The sequence below is a fragment of the Neophocaena asiaeorientalis genome, unplaced genomic scaffold (genome assembly GCF_003031525.2).
Source record: "Neophocaena asiaeorientalis asiaeorientalis breed wild unplaced genomic scaffold, Neophocaena_asiaeorientalis_V1.1 scaffold278, whole genome shotgun sequence".
In the NCBI taxonomy this organism is placed as follows: Eukaryota; Metazoa; Chordata; class Mammalia; order Artiodactyla; family Phocoenidae; genus Neophocaena; species Neophocaena asiaeorientalis.
This window is the reverse complement of record NW_020174431.1, coordinates 1,706,010-1,728,302: the sequence shown is the minus strand read 5'-3', so window position 1 is coordinate 1,728,302 and position 22,293 is coordinate 1,706,010. Positions and strand designations below refer to the sequence as shown.

The 22,293-nt window shown below is 48.2% G+C and overlaps 1 protein-coding gene and 1 long non-coding RNA gene across 5 annotated transcripts in view; one reads left to right on the top strand and one right to left on the bottom strand.

Annotated features, from left to right (window-relative positions):
- The window catches only part of ASB13 (ankyrin repeat and SOCS box containing 13), a 27,062-nt gene extending 23,201 nt beyond the window's left edge, over positions 1 to 3,861 (top strand). For 2 of the 4 annotated variants that reach the window (XM_024756890.1, XM_024756892.1), the window contains exons 5-7: positions 553 to 744; positions 1,942 to 1,973; positions 2,324 to 3,861. In XM_024756890.1, the coding sequence (XP_024612658.1) occupies positions 553 to 744; positions 1,942 to 1,973; positions 2,324 to 2,596 (497 nt within the window). In that variant the 3' untranslated portion in view covers positions 2,597 to 3,861. Of the gene's footprint in view, positions 1 to 552; positions 745 to 1,941 lie in introns of all 4 variants that reach the window. The other 2 variants (XM_024756891.1, XM_024756893.1) reach the window with 2 other exon arrangements.
- The window catches only part of LOC112407557 (uncharacterized), a 26,854-nt gene extending 4,561 nt beyond the window's left edge, over positions 1 to 22,293 (bottom strand). Inside the window, exons 1-3 of the long non-coding RNA XR_003004793.1 lie at positions 22,143 to 22,293; positions 18,890 to 18,956; positions 262 to 401 (exon numbers count right to left, since the gene is read on the bottom strand). This is a non-coding gene — a long non-coding RNA (uncharacterized LOC112407557). The remainder of the gene's footprint in view (positions 1 to 261; positions 402 to 18,889; positions 18,957 to 22,142) is intronic.

Genomic DNA, 22,293 nt, shown 5'->3' with positions numbered 1-22,293 from the left:
CTTTGAGCTTCCCTTTTGTAAAAGATTTCTTATATTTAAGAAATACAACACACATTTTTAGAGCCACTGTCCTGTGTACGTGGTGTGTGCGTGCACGTGATGTGTGTGCCTGAGTGCATGTCTGTATCTGAGGTGTGTGCAACTGTGTACCTGTGTGCACATGTGTGTGCCTGTGCGTGTGTGTCTGGTATGTGTCAGTGTGTGTCCATGGTGTGTGTGTGTGTACACATGGAGGACAGCAGGAGAGCTTGAGCAACTCACCTGAGCTTCCAGAGCCTCAGGACCTGGGGACAGACAGCATAGGGCGTTAAAGCAGCCTCTGAACCCACAGGGAAGGTTTCTGTCTTGTTTTTCTTCTTTTTGGTTGTTTCCAGTTATACTTCTTTTTTAGCTCTCTTTTCCTAAGGAAAAATAAAAGGAATCAGTGCTTCTGGATTTTGAAGAAGGTTTTGAAAAGGCTGCAGCAGAGTCTTGATTTTGTTCCTGGGGAGGGGTTGCCACTTTTGTGTCCTGTGCTCCTTGGTGACGTTTGTTCCTGCTCCGGACCTGCAGGGGCCAACGTGAACGCGGCAAAGCTCCACGAGACGGCGCTGCACCATGCAGCCAAGGTGAAGAACGTGGACCTCATCGAGATGCTCATCCAGTTTGGAGGCAACATCTATGCCCGGGACAACCGGGGGCGGAAGCCATCCGACTACACATGGAGCAGCAGTGCCCCCGCCAAGTGCCTGGAGCACTATGAGAGTGAGTGTGTGTCGTTTGTGTGATGCCTGCACTAAGGTCTGCAGGGGAACCTCGTGCAGGAGGGCTTTGTTCTGATCACCTATCAGTTCATCTCTGAGTCAGTCGTTTCTTGACTCAGACTGGGTCCCTATGAGGCCGATGATATAGATGCAGCCCTCACTCTTCAGCAAACAAAGGACAAACCATCTGGCTAAGACAAGACCTCCTCTCTGGGACACATTTTTAAATGAGTTTACATAGAATTACAGTCACAAGAGGCTTTCAAACACTTATCAATTGAAAAAGAGCCCATTTATTCCACATTTTGCCAACCGTACCCAACCAAAATCCATCGTGAGTTTAGAGACAAATACCATCCACGTCTACTGGGGAAACATTTCCTAGAAGGTGTTTCTTTTCCTGCATTCAAATAATTTGGGGGAGGAAGTAAGTGGGAAAATGAATGTCACTAGTAATTCTGTTTATTTTTCTTTCAGGGAGCTTTGTCTTTCATAATGTTTCATAAGTTGAGAATACTTTCTTTGGTTGATTTATACTTTGATCAAACACAGATGGTCCTAAAGGCAGCCTTCGAGGCCAGGCTCTGCTCTGTACACATTCCTGTGGCCCAGCTGCCAGGGACCTCCAGGCACTTTCCTTCTTTGGCCCTGGTGTCCGTCCCTCGTGAGCTATAGCTCCAGGCTTCATCTTCAGGCCTGTGGCCCTGACCCTCTGCCACCAGGATGTGCATTTGTGGACTGTCTGCCCCTGTGGGTCAGTTCTCCGTGGGTCCCTGTGGCCTGCAGCCATCAGGAGCAGAGCAGAGCCAGCACTGCCCGCCCGAACCCTCCCCCAGCCCTCATTTGTCTGGAAGTTTGACAAACAAGCCTACTAACTGTAGATTAGTGCTTTGCTGGCAAATCTGTGTGCTGAGTTATAACGTTATGGGGAAAAAAAAAAATCACAAAACCCCAAAAGCCAAAAGCTCACAAAGTGAAATCCCAGTGGCCATGACCTGAATTCCATTTCCTGATCTTCCATCCTTGGTCCCTATTTGTCCTTCCTGGTCGCCTTCCAGAGAAGGTACTCAGGGTTCAGCCTCTTTTCAGGAAAAGGGAGGTGTTTTCAGTTCCATGTTGGTACTTGTTAAGTTGAAGGATGCTGTGCTTCTTCCTTAAGTTAAGCTAACCTCACGTGCGTCTTGTCCCCTTTTTGCAGAGACACCTCTGAGCCTGTCCCAGCTCTGCAGGGTGAGCCTGAGGAGGGCAGCTGGCGTCAGGGGGCTGGAGAAAATTGCCAGGTTGAACATCCCTCCCCGGCTCATTGACTACCTTTCCTACAACTGAGCTGCAGACACGGGGTCAGGGTAGGCCGGTGACACCGGGCTGCTGGCCTTGCTGAGCCCAGCGTTGGGCCACAGGGTCGCTCTGCCCTGGGTGCCTGAAGCCATGCTGTTGCTGTAGAGAACTGGAGTCTCTCCGGGCCGTCCTGTTTTGTCTTCTCTGCAGACCCTTGGCAGGTGTTTCTGAGGCCCTGGGAAGGCCCTGGGCTGGCCCTCCTGGGACTTCAGTCTAACTCTGGCATCCTCCCGGCCGTGCAGTTGTCTCTCTTCACAGACCTCCCTTGGAGGGATCGTCAGGAAAGACTCTCCCAGGAGCACAAGGGAGCCCGGCGGGGCTGGGGGTCCAGGGCCCTGATGCTGATTCCACACGACCAGGAGGCACCATCTCTGATTCCTTCATCACCAGGTGGCCCTGGGTGTTCAAGAGGAGGACCCGTGCTGAAGAGGGGTGGGGCCCTGGGAGGGGGGGGTCCTGACTGCAGCCTGGATGCCACTTTGGGGACAGCCTGCCACTTGGGTGCTGTTTTCTGAAGCCACAGTTGGCACTTTCCGAGACCCACCTGCGCCCAGGTGTACCCATCGCTCAGGGGGCTTTATACAGGTCTTAGTGGGGGAAGCCTCAGGCTTTTTATTCCCCACAATAAGCTCAGTGTTTCTTAGGAAGTTTTTCTTTGAGGTCTTAATTCTTTTAAAAAGTGTATAAAGCAAAAACTTTTAGACACATACGCTGTAACACTTAGGTTTCGTTAACAAGTCTCTAAAGCAACAGGTAAAAAGAAGGCATCTCAGCACATCTTCCCAGGGGTAGTGATCCAATGTGAAGCACTGTTAGGAAGCTCTTCAGAGATTGTTTTTCATCTCTTTCTACAGCTGCCAAATGAATCCTATTGCCACCCTAAGTTTTGCTCATTCCTTGAAGCTCTGCAATTGCAATTGCAATTGGCAGAAGAGGTCGCTGGCACCTGGTGGGTACTGTCAACCGTGGATTTATGCATTTTGTGGATACTTAAGGAACATCTGTTATGCTTCAGGCACTGGCTCAGTGTTTTGAACTGGCTAAGAATGTGACTCACCATCAAGGCAGAGAAAGAAACTGTTTCACAATCTGTTTCTTTAGTAATAGAAACAAGTAATTCTACATGATAAACCAGGAGGTAACATGACGTAGTATGTTTAGACTGCATCTGTCTGCTTAAGATTCTATATCATAGTTTAAAAAACGAACCCAAAACCCGGGAGTTAAACTAGAGGACTTCTGTATAAGTAGTTGAGGTCTATTTGGTTTCAGGGGAAATGGAGAAGGTACCGCTTGTGAACCCTCTTGAGGGTCAAGCCTGAAGCCATCGTCCCCAGAAATGTGACCTCACCAGACTCCCCCAGGAGTGTGGGGAGTAGAGTGAGCGGGGATGGGCCAAGGTCACGCCAGCTGTGCTCACAACCAGAGGCACCTCTTGGCAGGTCTACTTGGGTGGAGCCCAGATCTGGTGGAAAGTTCCACGCTGGCAGCCGTGGGTATTTTCCAGCTCCTCGGTTCTGGCTGTTGTTACGATGGTGCTTCATCGTATGTGGAGATAAGAGCCCCTCCCATTTGGCTGCAGGTGTACATGTTCTGGGTAAATCAGTGTATCTGCGTGTACTAATAAAATTAAAAAGAGCGTTGGGTTCTGCCCTTTCATCTTTGTAACAGGAACTTGCCTCTAGCCATGACAGTTGCTAACATTTCCACACGCGGAGTGCTCAGGGCAGAATCCGGTCCCCATACTCACTGCTCAATAAAGGTTGTTGGAGAGAGTCCATCCTTGTGTTCACATGGCCCTTTTCTTACGTGGGTGTGTGTGTGTGTGAGCTTCATCCTATGGGAGTCAGAGGGGCCACTGTCATCTCCTCTGGGTTTTAGATGGTCAAGTGATGTCTGTCTCACATTCCCATCTTCCCGCCTCTCTGTCCCTGGTGCTGGTCTCAATGCCACCCACATGCGGAGAGACCCTGCCCAAGGGATCAGATGACTAAGATTCTAGGGCCTCCAGTACCTACCCCTCCCCACCTTTACTGAGATGTAATTGACATAAGATTCTTCAGTCTAGACCCATCCGTAGGGTGAGGCTGAAGACATCTCTCCAGCCCTCTGAGCCTGGGTCTTCCCAGCTGCAGGAGAGGGATCAAAGGTCAGACTTTGATCATTGAAAGGATGTTGATGATCAACCACTGAATCTTAGCAATGAGAAAATGAGGCCCCGTTAGGCTCAGATGTTTTTGTGAGGCCAAAATTAGGTGATTAGAAGATGCCTTGAAAACTGAGACGTGCTCCTCAAATGTAAAAGTTGTATGTATGCCTGTACTGTGGCTTTGCTGATGTGTGTAGATCTTACAGCCATGTAAATGATTCTCTTCTGACTTTGGGATAGGACCACCTATTTCAGGAGTAATCGGTTCAGAAGTCCTTGCAGTTTACATTTTAAAACTCAGTGTGCACATAGGGAACTATATTTAATATCTTGTGATAAACCATAATGGAAAAGAATATGAAAAAGAATATATATATATGTGTATAAATGAGTCACCTTGCTGAACAGCAGAAATTAACACAACACTGTAAATCTACTATACTTCAACAAAATTAAAAAAAAATTCAACACGCAGCTAACAGATTTGGAGAAGACATTTGCAACACTGATATAAATGGTGATCGAAATATATAAGGATGTTTTATAAATCATTCAGAAAAAGATTAACAACCCAGTAAAAAAAACAGGCAAAGACGATGAACAAGAAATTTACAAAAGAGGAAACCTCAGATGTCCCGTGACAGGAAAGGATGGTCACTAATGATGAGAGAAATGCAAATTAGTGAATACACAGTTCAACAAAATGATACTGTTATATACCAATATCTTGACGAAAATGAAAAGGTCTGACAGTTACTTAATATTGATAGATTGTATGGGTAAATGGGAACTCACAGACTGCCAATGGTGATATAAACTGGTACTTGTGTTTTGGAGAGCTATTAAATGGTACTGTTAAAAGTGCTTATACCATATGTGCACAGCATTTCTATTTGTTGGGGAATTTTTTTTCCCTTCCAGTTTTGTTGAGATATAGTTGACATACGGCACTGTATAAGTTTAAGGTGTACATCGTGAAATGATGACCACCTTAGATTTAGCGAATATCCATCATCTCATACAGTTACATTAAAGAAATAGAACCCTCAGAATGGGAGAAAATATTTGCAAATGAAGCAACTGACAAAGGATTAATCTCCAAAATTTATAAGCAGCTCATGCAGCTCAATAACAAAAAAACAAACAACCCAATCCAAAAATGGGCAGAAGACCTAAATAGACATTTCTCCAAAGAAGATGTACAGACTGCCAACAAATACATGAAAGAACGCTCAACTTCATTAATCATTAGAGAAATGCAAATCAAAACTACAATGAGATATCATCTCACACCAGTCAGAATGGCCATCATCAAAAAATCTAGAAACAATAAATGCTGGAGAGGGTGTAGAGAAAAGGGAACACTCTTGCACTGCTGGTGGGAATGTGAATTGGTACAGCCACTATGGAGAACAGTATGGAGGTTCCTTAAAAAACTACAAATAGAACTACCATATGACCCAGCAATCCCACTACTGGGCATATACCCTGAGAAAACCATAATTCAAAAAGAGTCATGTACCAAAATGTTCATTGCAGCTCTATTTACAATAGCCCGGAGATGGAAACAACCTAAGTGTCCATCATCAGATGAATGGATAAAGATGTGGCACATATATACAATGGAATATTACTCAGCCATAAAAAGAAATGAAATTGAGCTATTTGTAATGAGGTGGATAGACCTAGAGTCTGTCATACAGAGTGAAGTAAGTCAGAAAGAGAAAGACAAATACCGTATGCTAACACATATATATGGAATTTAAGGGAAAAAAATGTCATGAAGAACCTAGGGGTAAGACAGGAATAAAGACGCAGACCTACTGGAGAATGGACTTGAGGATATGGGGAGGGGGAAGGGTGAGCTGTGACAAAGCGAGAGAGTGGCATGGACATATATACACTACCAAACGTAAGGTAGATAGCTAGTGGGAAGCAGCCGCATAGCACAGGGAGATCAGCTCGGTGCTTTGTGACCGCCTGGAGGGTTGGGATAGGGAGGGTGGGAGGGAGGGAGATGCAAGCAAGCGGGAAGAGATATGGGAATATATGTATATGTATAACTGATTCACTTTGTTATAAAGCAGAAACTAACACACCATTGTAAAGCAATTATACTCCAATAAAGATGTAAAAAAAAAAAGAAATAGAGAAAAGTTTTTCCTTGTGATGAAAACTCAGGATTTACTCTCTTCACGACTTGCATACAATGTACAGCAGTTAATTATCTCTATCACATTGTACATTACATCCCTAGTACTTATTTAACTTGTAACTGGAAGTTTGTACCTTTGACCGCTTTCATCCAACTCCCCCTGGTATTTCTACTTTAGGAATGTACCTTAAAGAAACGCTCACATGTATCAAAAGGAGATGAGTGGGGATGTTTAGTGCCGCAATGTTTGTCACAGTGAAAGACCCCATCAGTAGGGGAGAAGTTGTACAAGATATTCATGTATTCACATAATGCTTACACTCCGTGACAGTTAGGATGAATTAAGAGTTACATGTCTTACCACTAATGGATCTAAAAATTATATGGCAAACAAAAAAATGTTGCCAACCTTATTTACATGTAGTATGAATCCATTTGTATAAACTGAAATACAAAACAGTCTATCTAAGAATACCCGTGTGTAGTGAACACACATCATGGAACCCACATGCCAGTGTCACGCAGTGGTTACCTCTGTGTGAGGAAGGGACATGTGACTTGGGGATGGGAACAAAGGGAACTTCAACTCTGTGAGGTTTCATTTGTTTTAAAAAAAAAAGACATGAAGCAAATATGACAGAATGCTGCAATTTGTTCATGTTGGGTGGTGAATATGTATGTGGCATTAATATACATGTAATAACACATGGGTTAACACACATGTAATAACACACGGGTGTTATTCTCCATGTGTTTCAGCATTTTTATTCATAACAAAAATTTAATGCAGAGGAGGGGCAAAGGGTAGAATTATCTTAAAAAAAAGAGATCTGTGTGACTGTTATTAAGTGGATTCTGTTTAAGAACCCCTCTCAGCTTCCTATTGGCAATGAGGTCGTGTTTTGGGTTCTAAGATCTTGTATTCATTCCACAATATGTGCTGACACTTTTTAAAAAAATTATTTTTGGCTGTGTTGGGTCTTCATTGCTGTGCACAGGTTTTCTCTAGTTGCAGCGAGCGGGGGCTACTCTTCGTTGTGGTGTGCGGGCTTCTCATTGTGGTGGCTTCTCTTGTTGGGGAGCATGGGCTTTAGGTGCGCGGGCTTCAGTAGTTGTGGCTCGCGGGGTCTAGAGCACAGGCTCAGTAGTTGTGGCGCATGGGCTTAGTTGCTCCGTGGCACGTGGGATCTTCCTGGACCAGGGCTCAAACCCATGTCCCCTGCATTGGCAGGCAGATTCTTAACCACTGTACCACCAGGGAAGTCCCTAACACTTCTTTTTGACCCACCTCGTTCATGGACGAGGAAACAGGCTGCAGCTACTTCCTTAGATAAACTAGGCTTTAAAGGCCCTGAGCGTGCTGTGCGCTGTGTGGCTCCCAGAGCTGGCCTGCATCTCATTGGAAGGAAAACGTCAGGTAAGATCCCTTCCATTGCTTGGTCTCTCCTGCTTTGGTGTGACTTACTCCCTGGATGACTGTGAACCTTCCAAAGTCCCCAGCTTTCAAATCCCAGCCGTTGGAGAGATCAAAGTGCGTTCCTATAACCAGAGGAACCATTTCACAGCAGGAAGACTGGCCTCAGGTTCCTGGGCACTGCCCAACCTCTGCAGGTGGAAACGAGGGGAGGGGCAGGAAAGAGTGGGTCTCCTGGCTGCCTGTGTCCCCCCCTCTCAAAGGAGGTGAAGTCTCCTCCCTCCCTCCTGCCCTCACTGATGCCTGCACAGAGATGCTACATGGGGTGACCCATCGATACTCCTAGATGAGCTTTGGCATTTGTTAAAAGCAAGACAACAGACCCCAATAAAGCCACTTATACTAAGCCCCACGTCACCAAACCGAGACATAATTACAGTTTCCAGTCTCCCAGAACTGAACCCAGAGCAGTCAATCAGGAACCACCTGACCAGCACTAGTTACACAATCTACCTGACAGACCCCTGCACTCCCTAAAGAAAAGTGACCTTGCAGTAACCAACCCACTTTTTTTGCCTAAAATAACTTCCTTAATCTGGCTCCCCCTGGCCTATCAAAGTCTCTCATTTTGTACAGCTAGACGGACGGTGCTAGACTTGACTCAATTTCCTCAAATAAACTCTTACAATTTTTAATATTCCTCAGTTTATCTTTTAACAAGTTCTTGCAGACACGAAGGATGCCTTTGCAAGCCCATTTCCTCTCCTGGGCTGCTTTCCTTCTGGGGGTAACACCCCTCACGTTTAAGCATTTGAGTTCCTTTATTCGGGAAAATGAGCCTAAACCTGGCTCCCGGCACGAAGCTCACCAGCTCACGTTGTGAACAGCTATGCTGTCCCACAGGAGTGCTAGCAGGCTGATTGCTTTCCCACCCTCGGCAGCCCCGCAGCATTGACTGTTCTCCCTGTAATGGCCTGGAAAAGACTTCCAGATCCCGGAGATTTTGCTTCCTCTTTCCTCAGTGTGGGTACCATATGCATCGACAGCTAAGCCCATGTTATGTTGGAGTCGAAGTCTGATCTCTGGCAGTTTAAATGCAAATATGTCCTAAGTTGGCCCCATCTAAACAGGGTGCCTCCCAAAAGCCTAATGTCTCAAAACCACAAATAAAGGGAGGAGAGATTCGTGACAAGTCTCTCTCTCTCACACACAGTTCCTTCCCCATATAGAATTTGACTTCCCAACAGCTGGTCTCTAGGTGTGTAGTTCTCAGGAACCACAGACCTCAGAGAGGAGAATTGGCAACTGAACTCTGAGCTGGGTGTGCAAGTAGCTTAGCTCTCTGCTTTCTGCATGATCCACAGAGAACACTCCCACTGCTTCTCGTTGTTCACCAAATCCCGAGGCTCATTCTGCTGTGGTAGAGCCAGGGCACTGGATGAGATGAGAAGCAGAACGTTCTCTCAGCCCTTGGTCCACTTACCCCTCCCTCCCTCCCTTCCATCCAACTCTCCATCCATTCATCCATCCTTCCTTCCCACATACATACATCTATCCTTTTTTTCTTTCTTGTTTTAACCAGTTATTCTATTTTCAGTTCTCTGCTGGGCACTGAGGATACCAAAAAACCCCACCAAAACCCAAAACCAACACCCCAAACAAACACAAATCCTGGCCCTGAAGGATCTGAGATCACTTCTCAGGGAGCAGACACAGGAACTGCAACTGGAAACAGGGCAGGTGAGGGTCATGAGCCCCAAACAGGAAGGAAGCTCCAACTCTACTCTTAGGAGGGAAAGAGAGAGATGACCTTGCTTCTGTTTCTCAAGTCTGGAGTTAATAAATACAATTGCATTCATTTTTATATCCATGGTGTTGTATAGTTTACAAAACTTTATAAGGACTTGAATTATTGGCAGAACTTTTCCGGACTGAGTGTGGAGATGCAAAAGACTCATTGATGCAGTTTCTCTTTTGTTTCATACTTTTCTCCCAAACACAGAAACAAGAGACTGAAGTTTAATTTTACATGTGTGAAGCGTTTACTCTAATCCCTTCTTATGCTTACTATTTCCAAAGACCTGGAGGAGACTTTTACAAAGGGACAGATTGGGCCACGCAGGGAGCAAGAGATTTTGCCTATGAGCCTCTGGGGATCTATGCCATGCAGAACACGAACAGGTGATTAAAAAAACTGAAATTAATTGAGCTGTAGGAAAAAAAATCATCACAAGCTACGTTCAAAGAATCTAATCATTACTTTTTTTGCCCCTTTTTATTCTGGAGAGTCAGAGAGGTCCCTTGCTTCTTTTAAAAAAGCAAAGAGTGTACAGCAATAATAGGATTTAGTTCTACTTAATAACCACCTGAAAAGGGATAAGGGTAGCACAGGGAGAGGGTGGAAGGTGGAGGCACGGATGAGGGGAAAAGAAGAGAGCTAGTGGAAGATGGGTGGGGCACCGGGTCCTGCTTGTCGGGATTACCAGTTCTACCAACTGCCCTTGGTGGCATCTCACAAGAGAAGACTGGCCAAAGCTCTCAGAACAGGCTGACAGTAGGGTGCTGTTTCTGACATATAGGGCACCGATTAGAGCAATATTACCTGCAAGGCTGGAGGACATCAACATCCACACCTGTAACCCAGGGAGCCACACCTGAAAGGCAGCCCCAAGATCAACTCCACATGCCTCTAAAACAAGGGCCACACAATCGCGGAGACCTGATAAAACCGAATGACATTTCTAATCACAAGGAAACTAATCACAAGGAACCAGACGGGGGACTTTGGTTCTTAGTTGAACACATTGCTTTACAGAAACAAATATGACAAGCTCCCAGCCCAGCCTGCAACAACGTGTTCCTTTGGTTTTAGAAACATGTAATCGCTTTAACTGATTGCCTGTGATCGTTAGAGCATCCTGCTAGGGTCTGCCCTGGTCACAGAGGAATAAAACCCAAAGCAAGGCAGCCAGCTGACTGCAAACTCGAGGGCTCTGCTCAGGGCTGTGGGGACACTGCTCGGGGAGGGGCCGTCACCCGCAAATGGAAGCATGACGGAGTCCAAAGGCTGGATGGTGAAGGATGAGGACCGAATGCACTCGAGACTAAACAAAACAGAATTTCAAAGGCATTTGGTTTATATTGAACTTGAGAGAAAGCAGGAGGAGGAAACCTTTACCGAGATGCCCAAGGCACTTCTGGTTTTAGAAGTTTGTAACATGGGTTGTCCCACCGATGTGACTTTAAATGGAGGTGGTGCCTTTTGTCACAGGTATGCCTCCAGGACTCCTGTGAGTCACCTGCAAGTCCAGTTTGGTGCCCAAAATGGGAGAAGAGTGGGAGAGAGAAAACGAATAATGAGAGAGAGGAAAATAAATTTCTAAGTTATTGGGCAAAAGTCGGATGAGAAAGAAACAATTTAGGGGTGAAAGAGATGTTGAAAACTTGTCCCAGCAGAGTTTGGTTACTACCTGGAGTAACATTCAGGGGTGGGAGGCCTCGGGGTGGATTGGGAGGAAGGGATTCTATGCAGAATGTGATGGTTAATTTTATGGGTCAGCTTGACTGGGCCAAGGGATGCCAGGTAGCAGGTTCAACATTATTCTGGGGTGTCTGTGAGGTTCTCTTTGCAAGAGATGAGCATTTGAATCAGTAGACTGAGTAAAGAAGACCACTGTCGAGTAAAGAAGATGACTATCCTCAATGTGCGGGCACCATCCAATCCTTCGATGGCCGGGAGAGAACAAAGACGGGGAGGAGGGGACATCTACTCTCTGCCTGACTGCTGGGCTGGACGTGGGCTTTCTCCTGCCCTCGGACTGGGACTTACACTTTTGGTGTCTCTGGTCCCCAGGCCTCCAGGTTTGGACTGAAATACACCACCAGCTCCCTGGGTCTCCAGCTTGCAGACAGATGGTGGGACTTTCTGCCTCCATAATCGAGTGAGCTCTGTGTGATAAATCCCCTGCTCTCTGTCTGCATGGGTATGCATATCTCATTGGTTCTGTCTCCGGGGAGAACCTTGACTAACACAAGAAAGGAGTATTTTGCAAATCTGATGGTCGTGATTCAACATGGTGGTGTCTATTGAACATAAACTTAGGACACACCATTTGCCAAGCAAAAATGTGGCTTAAAAATCGGCATTTATTAAAATATGTAGCATAGTCTGCTACCTACTAAGCACTGTCTTCCGTCAGGGGGTAATGCCTGAAAGCAGCTAGGCTGGGATTTCCAGGGTTCGGGTCAAACGGACCTAAAATATCCAATCCCACACCCTGATCTGCCAGGAAGGAGATGAAGGTGGTCATGGGCTTTCCTCAGCTTCTGTTCCAGTGGTTCCCAAACTTTTGCATGGATCTGAGTCACCTGGGAGGTTTGTTCAAACAGACTGCTGGGCCCCCACCCCCAGAGAACCTGATTCAGTGGGTCTGGGGTGAGGTCCAAAAATCTGCATTTCCAGTAGGTTCCAGGGGAACGCGGCTGCTGCTGGAGGGGTGTCGGGAAGACCCACACTTTGGGGACCACTGCTCTGCCTGCTGTGGTTTCCTCTTCAACAGGCTCTCGGATTTTTGCTTCTAGGCCCCGTTTAGTGAAATGTCCTTGACGTCTAGTACTTTAGGGAGATGTATGCAGCCTCGCGATGCCAGGCACAGCCGAGGCCATTTGCTGTCGTGGACCCTGCTCCGTGCTTTCTGGAGGAATCGCAGGGAGCCAGGCTTCTGAGGCTGGAGTCCTTGGAACGTTGCTTCCCAGCTCCTGGCTACAAAGAATAACACTTTCTCTCTGCTGCCGTCTGTGTCGACTTCCAGATGCAGCCAAGCGTCTGAACCTCAGGAATATACTGTAAGTGTATGGACTTGGTGCGGACAGATGGCTCTGATCACAGCCCCGGTGTGAATCATTATTTCCCTCAGGATGTTCCTTCCAATGGCTGAAGGAAGTAACAGATGACTGGAAGAGATCCAGAGACGTTGCATAAATCTCTGTCTTACCAGTGAATGAGGGCAGGCCACCATGGATTGAGTTTCCTCTGGTGTTTTTTATATTTCCAAGTGCATCCAGGCCCCTGGTAAAGCTTGGCCCTTGAGCAACTTCATAAAGTAAAGGAGAGGGCGTGCTGCCATTTTCTGCACTGAAAACAGCAGAATAAAAATGTAACTTGGGAAGTGGCTGCAGCCGAGCGCATGGCAGGATGGGGATGCTTCTCTCCCTTCTGGGAATTTGCCAGACTGAACCCTCAGCTGCACCTTATTTCCTCAGGAGGTCCTTTTGCCCAAAATGGGACATTTGGTCCCCTTAGGAGATCAGAAGGCCCACCTGGGCTGGTTCCTGGGGGGGGACACTGAGGAAGGCAGGTACCTGGGGTCAGGAGTATTTCTCATGGTGCTCAGGAAGCTACAGCCAGAGTGGGGACCCAGCCCTTGCCCAGTGCAGGCAGGACTTTTTTTTTTTCTGTTATAGTTTTTTTTTTTAATTCAAACAGAAAGTCACAAAAATTATAATCATTCTCATCAGTTCACTCAGTCCCATGTAATTAATTTTTTTCATCTTGATCTTTCGTTAGCACTTTTATGAGTTCATCAGTTTTCCATCAGAGTTCTGAAAATGCTTATTCATTCAGTTCAGCAGTATAGTCAGTTACCAGAAACCTGTACTTGTCAGAGTCTTTTCCATGAATTCCTTGAAGATGAAACCCTTTTATAGGAACATTTTTGCAAAAGCATCAGAGTACACCCAGAACTGTCTGTAAATGACAAAAGACTTAAAAATGACCATGGTTAAAGATTTGATGAAAGTTCATAATAATGCAATTGACAAGGAAATTTAGTTATTTCTGAGATATACATTTTAAAATAATAACTAGAACTATACTTACAACATTATACCAGAACATATAAGATTTTTAGGAATTTCATGTAATGTCTGAAACATTTATATTCACATATTTCCATACAAATAACCCAAATAAAGTTTAGTACTAGTTTTGTTTTCTTTTTAATTTAATTTTATTTACATTTTTATACTTTTTGACTATAATCTCTTCAACTATTTTGTCAGGTCCTTTCTCTCTCTCTTCTCCTTCTGGGACCTCGATAATGTGAATGTTGTTGCATTTAATGTTGTCCCAGAGGTCTCTTAGGCTGTCTTCATTTCTTTTCATTCTTTTTTCTTTTTTCTGTTCCGCAACAGTGAATTCCACCATTCTGTCTTCCAGGTCACTTATCCGTTCTTCTGCCTCAGTTATTCTGCTATTGATTCCTTCTAGTGTAGTTTTCATTTCAGTTATTGTATTGTTCATTTCTGTTTGTTTGTTCTTTAAATCTAGGTCTTTGTTAAACATTTCTTGAATCTTCTCGATCTTTGCCTCCGTTCTTCTTCTGAGGTCCTGGATCATCTTCACTATCATTATTCTGAATTATTTTTCTGGAAGGTTGCCTATCTCCACTTCATTTAGTTGTTTTTCTGGGGTTTTATCATGTTCCTTCATGTGGTACATAGCCCTCTGCCTTTTCATCTTGTCTATCTTTCTGTGAACGTAGTTTTTGTTCCACAGGCTGCAGGACTGTAGTTCTTCTTGCTTCTGTTGTCTGCCCTCTGGTGGATGAGACTATCTAAGAGGCTTGTGTAAGTTTCCTGATGGGAGGGACTGGTGGTGGGTATAGCTGACTGTTGCTCTGGTGGGTGGAGCTCAGTAAACCTTTAATCTGCTTGACTGCTGATGGGTGGGGCTGGGTTCCCTCCCTGTTGGTTGTTTGGCCTGAGGCGACCCAACACTGGAGCCTACCTGGACTCTTTGGTGGGGCCAATTACAGACTCAGGGAGGGCTCATGCCAAGGAGTACTTCCCAGAACCTCCACCACCAGTGTCCTCGTCCCCACGGTGAGCCACAGCCGCCCCCCGCCTCTGCAAGAGACCCTCCAATACTAGCAGATAGGTCTGGCTCAGTCTCCCCTGGGGTCACTGCTCCTTCCCCTGGGTCCCGATGCACACATGACTTTGTGTGTGCCCTCCAAGAGTGGAGTCTCTGTTTCCCCCAGTCCTGTCTAAGTCCTGCAATCAAATCCCACTAGGCTTCAAAGTCTGATTCTCTAGAAATTCCTCCTCCCGTTGCCGGAACCCCAGGTTGGGAAGCCTGATGTGGGGCTCAGAACCTTCACTCCAGTAGTTGGACTTCTGTGGTATAAGTGTTCTCCAGTCTGTGAGTCACCCACCCAGCAGTTATGGGATTTGATTTTACTGTGACTGCACCCCTCCTACTGTCTCATTGTGGCTTCTCCTTTGTCTTTGGATGTGGGGTACCCTTTCTGGTGAGCTCCAGTGTCCTCCTGTCGACGACTGTCCAGCAGCTAGCCGTGACTCTGGCATTCTCACAAGAGGGAGTGAGCGCACGTCCTTCTGCTTCACCATCTTCATCCCTTATCTAGCCAGGACCTTTAACGTGGCTCCAACAGCATTCCACAAGGCCAGAGATAACAGCTGTCCATGTTATTGATGTTCCCTCCTTCCCCCCCATCTCCCTTCCTTCTTCCCTCCCTCCCTTCCTTCCACCTAGCCATCCATCCATCCATCCATCACGTCTGTGTGTCTATGTATCTATCTGTCGTCCATCTATGTCTATCATTTATCTGTCTATGCCTTATTTAGTAGAAATGTATTACATGTCCAATACATGGTTCTGAGCTGGGTGTTGGGAGGGGGAAGAAAAGATCTTAGCTCCCCTCCAGGACCTAAGCGATATCATCTCTTTTCTGGGGTTCTCTTTTAGGATGGGGGAAACTTTCCCTAAATCTCCCTAACAGACATCCCTCATCTTTCCACAGCTCCCCCAGCCCTGCCCCACCGCCCACTCAGCAGACATTGGGCAGATGTGGACTAATGTTCATTCCTGAACCAATTGCTGGCAATGAAGTGATGGAGATTTGCTTAGACTAATCACTGGGGTGAAATGGGTGTTGGGGGTCCACAAAGGGACCGCCAGGGAACACAGTAAAGACCACCTACTGTGGCCTAGGACATGTGCGCCGTGGCATCAGGAAATACAGTGGAAAGGCAGGAGGGCAGGGAGATTTATTCTGGAGGCGGAGGGGACCTTCAGAGGGATTTTAGGGAATAACAGGAACTGGGAGACAGACAAACAGATGCAGAGGCTGGAGGCATGAGATGCGAGGCCCGTTAAAGTTTCTTTGAGGAGTGGGGGAGAGGTAAGGAGAGGTGGCAGTGAGGGACAACAGTGAGGAAGGTTGTGCCCTCCAGCTCAGACGTAAAAGCAACTGGACTGACAGAATGACTGCATTAAGTCTGGATGGTGGTCTCGTGAATTTAAGCCTGAGTTCCTGGGAAAACGGCAGTCTCTCTCTCTCTCTCTCTCTCACACACACACACACACACACACACACACACAGTAAAGGGATCAAGAGATGGAGCTGGCTGACCACCCCCTTCACTCAGCTTAGGACCCTGGTTCCACCTGTAGCATTCCCTCAAGACCAGGCTGAAACGTCAGCAAGACCCTGTGCAGGTTTGGGGATAAGGTGTGCAAAATGCAACCTCCTTGTAGACTTTGCCCCAGCTCTGCTGGCCAAGAAGATGCATCCTCATCTAAGGCTCGGACCAGCCTCCCTGGGCACCTGCTGTGCACGTAATACAGGAGGGAGGAGAAGGACCTTTCTGCCATGAGGGCCGAGGCGTGTCTGTGTCCCTCTTGGAGCCAGATGTCATGTCTTTGCTCTCTTGTCCTCCTTTGGGACAACCTAACCTGACTCAGTTCTGGCCCTGCAGGACACTGGACTTGTAGGAGGACCGGCCGCTGGGCAGAGCAGAGGCCACATTTTCTCTGACACGGCCTCAGGCCAACATTTAAGGAGCGGGGAGACAGGAGGGGCAGCAGAAAGAGTTCCCATCTGAGCTGAGGGAAAGAAAACACTATTTTCCAAAAAGCATATTCTCAGGAAATCAAGCATTCAAAGGAAGACGGAACCTTAAAGTCCAACACACTTCACCTGGAACAGGTCAGGTACGCGGCCTAAGTGAGCCCGGAGACCTGTCAGGGCCTGTCAGCATTTTACTCCCCCAGATAGAAGAGGGCCTTTTGATTTAGACCAGAGAGAAGAAATCCAGGCAACTGGGACTTCCCTGGTGGTCCAGTGGCTAAGAATCTGCCTTGCAATGCAGGGGATGCGGGTTCGATCCCTGGTCAGAGAACTAAGATCCCACATGCTGCAGGGGCAACTAAGCCCACGTGCCACAACTACTGAGCCCTCGAGCCACAACTAAGAGCCCATGTGCTGCAAGCTACAGAGCCCACGTGCTCTAGAGCCTGCACATCACAACTAGAGAGAAGCCTGTGCACTGCAATGAAGCAAGACCTGACACAGCCAAAAATAAAAATCAATAAACATTAAAAAAAAAAGAAAGAAAAAGAAATCCAGGCAACTGAATTCACATCTCCCAGGTCTGTTCCTGCTTCTCAAACAGCACACCAGTCAAGGAAAATCTCAGGGTTGGGTACACCCGCCTGAACTTAGGGAAGGTGCCAGCCATGGCTCACCATCTGAATGTAGACTGGCAGGCCAGCATGTCCTTGTCCCTCAGGCTCAGAGCTAAGCTACGTGCTGAATTATGTTTGCATCTCAAGGACACTTACCCCAAAGCTTGGTTAAAGACCCCATCTCCAAATGCAGTCATGTTGGGAGTTATAGATTCAACATGAACTGGGGGTAAGGGGGATATAGTTCTGTCCCTAACATATCAATATTTGGTTTACTTCCTCTGTACTGTAAGATTCTAAAGATCTGAGACCATTTTTTTAAAATTAATTTTTATTGGAGTATAGCTGTTTTGGGGACCATGTTATATTCACCTTCCCCAGTATCTGGCACAGAGATAATCCACACATACTGGCTGAATGAATGGATGAAGGCAGGGCTACAGGGCTGCCACGTACAGCTGCCCAGGCTGTGTACTTCACAACTCCACCCAGACTACGGTGTGAATAGAGCCTCCTGGAGTTATGTAGGACTATGTCCAGTTGGATGACCATGCTCCTTCTTCTAATGAGGAGAATTTGGGATGTGCTTTTTTCTTAATTTCCCCAAAGTTGCTATGCTATGCTCCCATAGCTGTGTAAACTCTATGTACCTCAAGTGTAAGTATTATTATAACAATTAGGCTGTGAATAACAGAAAGCTGACCTCTTGTCTTACACAAAGGAGGATTCATTATTTTTACATAATAAGTCTGGGGGTAGCTAGGTACTGCCTGTGGTTTAGAGCAGAGGTTGACAAACTTTTTCTGTAAAGAACCAGATAGTAAACATTTTCAGTTTTTTGGAATGTATGTTGCAACTACTCTACTTTGTCATTACAGGGCAAAGTCAACCACAGATGAATTGCATGGGTGTGTTCCAATAAAACTGTATTTACAAAAATAGGTGGTGGGCCAGAATTGGCTCATGGGCCACAGTTTGCCAACCCCTGGTTCCACGGAAGATTGAACAGAGAGAATGCCAGGGAGGAACGGTCGGGAAATGGTTAAGATGGTCCTGTGCTGCAGAAGGCTCCTAAGCTCGCAGACCACACCAGCTTGTCTCCACAGTTGCCACAAGTTCAGCTGCCCTTTGGGGTTTCTGACCTTTGAACCAACAGTGATCAGGGTGTCCTGGCAGAGCGACCCAGCCTCACGACCCGTCCACAGTGCCTGGAGGGTGAAAGAGGCCACAGCACCCTATCCTCAAGCCAGAGTCAGTGAAAACCAGAGATAAATCAGGGCAACTTCCACTTCAGCAATCAGCCCCGCCATGCTGGTGGTCGGCGACAGACTGTCACCCAGAGGGACACAGAGTAGACCCTCCGGGCCCTCTGTGACTCCCCCGAAGCCTGGTCCTCTCTCCCCTGCAGAGGGAGATGTCCTCCTTCCCCCCCACACACCATACCTCCCACGGCGGCGCATGGGCCTGGGCCCGACCCTTAGTGGAGGCTCTAACCACCCACCCGCCCGGCCACGCGGGACTGGCCACTTCTAGACGGCGTCTGTCCCCTCTTTGCACAACTCAGGCTTTGCTCTGAAATGACGGTGAAGCTCTTACTCACTGGCCTTCATTCTCTCCTTGGGATCGAAGCCAATGAGTCTGCTTTTCCTCCCGCCTGGCAGTCAGTCCTGCAAAGAATAACGATGGAGGTTATTCTTCTCATCTCGGGCTGTCACAACGCAACACAACAGCACAGGCCAGGGGCTGAAACAATACACATTCGTTTCTCACTGTCCTGGGCGCTGCCAGGCCCAGGTGAGAGCCTGCTTCCCAGCTTGCAGACAACGGTCTTCTCCACGTGTCCTCACAGGGTGGAGGGAGGGAACTCTGGTCTCTCCCTTCTTGTAAGAAAACGAATCCCATGACCCTCATGACTTCATCTACCCCTAATCACCTTCCAAGGCCCCGCCTCCACGTACCATCACAGTGTGTGTTAGGGCATCAACACAGGAATCTGGGGGGACATAAGCTACCAGCCTGTGACATTATTATTAAGCTCCCATTTCTTGAGCCTCTACTGTATATCACAGGAGCTGTATTGGGGACATACTCCTTTCTTCTCTGTTTTTCAGATGAGAGAAGGTTCTGAGAGGTTAAACCATTTATTCAAGATCGTCTGCATGTCACAGAGAACAGATGAGCCAGTCCACTCTGTGTAAACAAACGAGGATGGCCTAATCTTGTTCCTTCTCTGGAAATGTATTTTTTTGCCTTCATAAGAGCTCCAGGCCGCACTGTGACTGTCGTGGGCCCGAGTCACGCATGTCTTGTGTTCATGGTCTCCTGCCCCATTAAAACACACACACACACACACACACACACATACAAATTATATTTCATGATTGTGTTTGTAGGATTATTACATATTGCAGGCTGGATTATTATATATTCATCATTATTATATTCATTTTCTTCCTTCTTTATTTTGGAAGAACTTCAAGTTGAAATGTTTTCACGGACTCTTAGAAGCACCACGGACCAAGCACTGCAGCACCCCTGCCTGGAAAAGTCAGCCTGATAACGAGCAGGCCAGGGATTTAGCCACTGGGCTGCTGAGGGGCTGCTCTGGGGGAAGTGGCACCTGGGCTCTGTAACTACTGAAGCCTGAGCCAGGAGAGATCCCCGACTTAAGCTTTTTAACCTCAGCAGGAACCTCCCTTAAGCTTGGGGTCCTCCGTGTGTCTGCAGCTCTCATGGATGAGCTAAGGATTCACCCCAAAATTCTGGCCAACCACTTGAGGAGTCGCCATACACACAGACCCCTTAGCCTCACTGGCTGATGACCTGTGGGGTGAAAGGTGCCATGGGGGAAAGCCTGGCATTCTGGTGTTTGGCCACAAGGGGGCACCGATGGTCCGGCCTGCTGCCTGGCACCCAGGCCTGGCCCTACCTGCCTGGATCTCAGCCCTGTCAGCCTGGCTGCCCCGTTTCTGGCCCAGGTTTGCTGAGCTGTGTGGCCCTGGGGCAGGAGTGTCACCTCCCTGGCCTCAGGCTCCTTACTGAGACACTCAAGGTGGACTGTAAAGATCTCTGAGGTCACTTCTGCTCTCAAAATTTAATTCTGCAGGAAATACAGCTGGGCCAAAGCACAGCTGTGGGCCCCAAGGCCGGTTTCGCTTCTGCTCTGCAGTTACCCTGGCTGGGCGACCTGGGCTAAGTCACTTTCCCTCTCTGGTTCGCACTTGCTTGCTGTAAGAAAGAGCCTTTCAGTGGGCCACCAGCCTGTCTGGAGTGTCCCCGGTGACCTTGACTTCTCCTGCTGAGAAAGGGCTGGGGGCTGGGCCATTGCAGAGCAAGGGGGCTGGACGCAGGCTGCTGGGGGCAACCCCACACCTGGAAATCAGAACCTTCTGTCTTCCACCTCCAAGGCCCAGAGGAACTCCTGGTTCTGGGGCTGCAAAACCAACCCCAGATCCTCCAACAAGAGCTTTCACTGTCTCTGCCTGGATCCCACTGGGATGAGGGATATTAAATGGTTGCTTTTCGTGGTAAGTGTCTCCACGGGGCTGTGAATTCCCTGGGATTTGAATACCTGGTGTCTCCAGTGCCCGGCCCAGTGGCTGGCAGCAGGCCCCACAATGAGCAGACGTGCTGCACAAGAGTCAGCTGGGTGCCGGTTAAAAATACAGAGTTCCAGGCCTGTTCCTATGATGGATTTTGTAGGTCTGAGTGGGCCCCCGAAAATCAGCATTCTTTCAACGGGCTGCTGGGTAAAAGCACCCCACAGAAATGTTGAAAGAACGAATAACTTTCATTAGTGGGTGGGGTTTTTTCCCCCCTATCCTTTTTTTTTTTTGGTTTTTTTGTTTTAAATCGTATCTCAGCACCTTGGAATTTGGGGAAGAGGGATGTAAAAATAGCCATTTTTCAGAGTCAGGCTTTCCCATCTCATGTTTAGTCTGGGACCGCGTCCTCAGCCTCTCCGGGGATGCGGTCACTGTGGAACGCTGGTGGCAGTGCACGCCGGGCGCCCCTGAAACCCCTGGCGCTCAGCCCCCCGCGCCTGCCCAGGGCAGCTGGGCCACCACCAGCCGCCTCCTGGGGCTGGCCGAGGGCACGCCTGAAGCGTCTCTCGTCCTGGTGGGCCTCGATTGGCCCCGCACAGGAGAAACAGTTGAGCGGATAAATGATGTCTGCACCAGAGAACAATCTAACTCACAGATGCAAAGTACCCGCACCTGAGGGTACTACCTCCCCACCTCCTAAACCCCAACCCCGGCCAGGTGGGACGACGCCACCGCCCCTCCTCCTGCCCTTGGGGAGGCAGCCCCCGCCCCCTGCAGGGGTGCCGGTCCTCCGCAGGGCCCCTCCGGGCTGCCTCCCCCTGTCAGGGCCCCGACACCCACACAGCCTGCACACTCTCCCCGCTCCGTAAGCCAGGCTCCAAAACCAGTCATAACAAGCTCACCAAAGAGGAAAGGGGGGGGAGTTAAAAAAAAAAGGTATCTTGGCCTCAAAACCCAGAACCCGATTCACTTCCAAACCACATAAAACAGCCAAGTGACAAGGCTCCCGCGTCTGGCCTGAGGGCTTTGCCTCGGGGGGGGGGGTTCCCCCCACCCCGCCCCGCCTCGGAAATGGGCGTCTGGAAGAAGCGGGTTGTGGTCAGACCTGCTCTCTCATCGCGCCCCCTCCTCGGCCCCCCAGCGACCCCCATCCTCTTGGGGAGCAGAGAGGAGAGTCTGGCTGGTGGGTTTCCTGTTAACTCTTCCAAGCGTTCCTGCCCCAGGCCTGTGCAGTTCAGCCCCTTCGTCCCTCCCTGGGAGGGGGCACAGCCCCAAGCCCCCGGCCCCTCACCTCCCTTCTCTACTCACCTCTTCCCGGAGGCAGCAGCCAGCCCTGCGTGGGGCCTCGGGGCCTCTGAGTCCGGGCGTGGGGCGCGCAGGGGAAGCGCGAGCGGTCACTCGGAAGACCGCTCCGGGGGGTCAGCCTGCTGCTGCTGTTGCTGCTGTGCTCCGTGAGGCT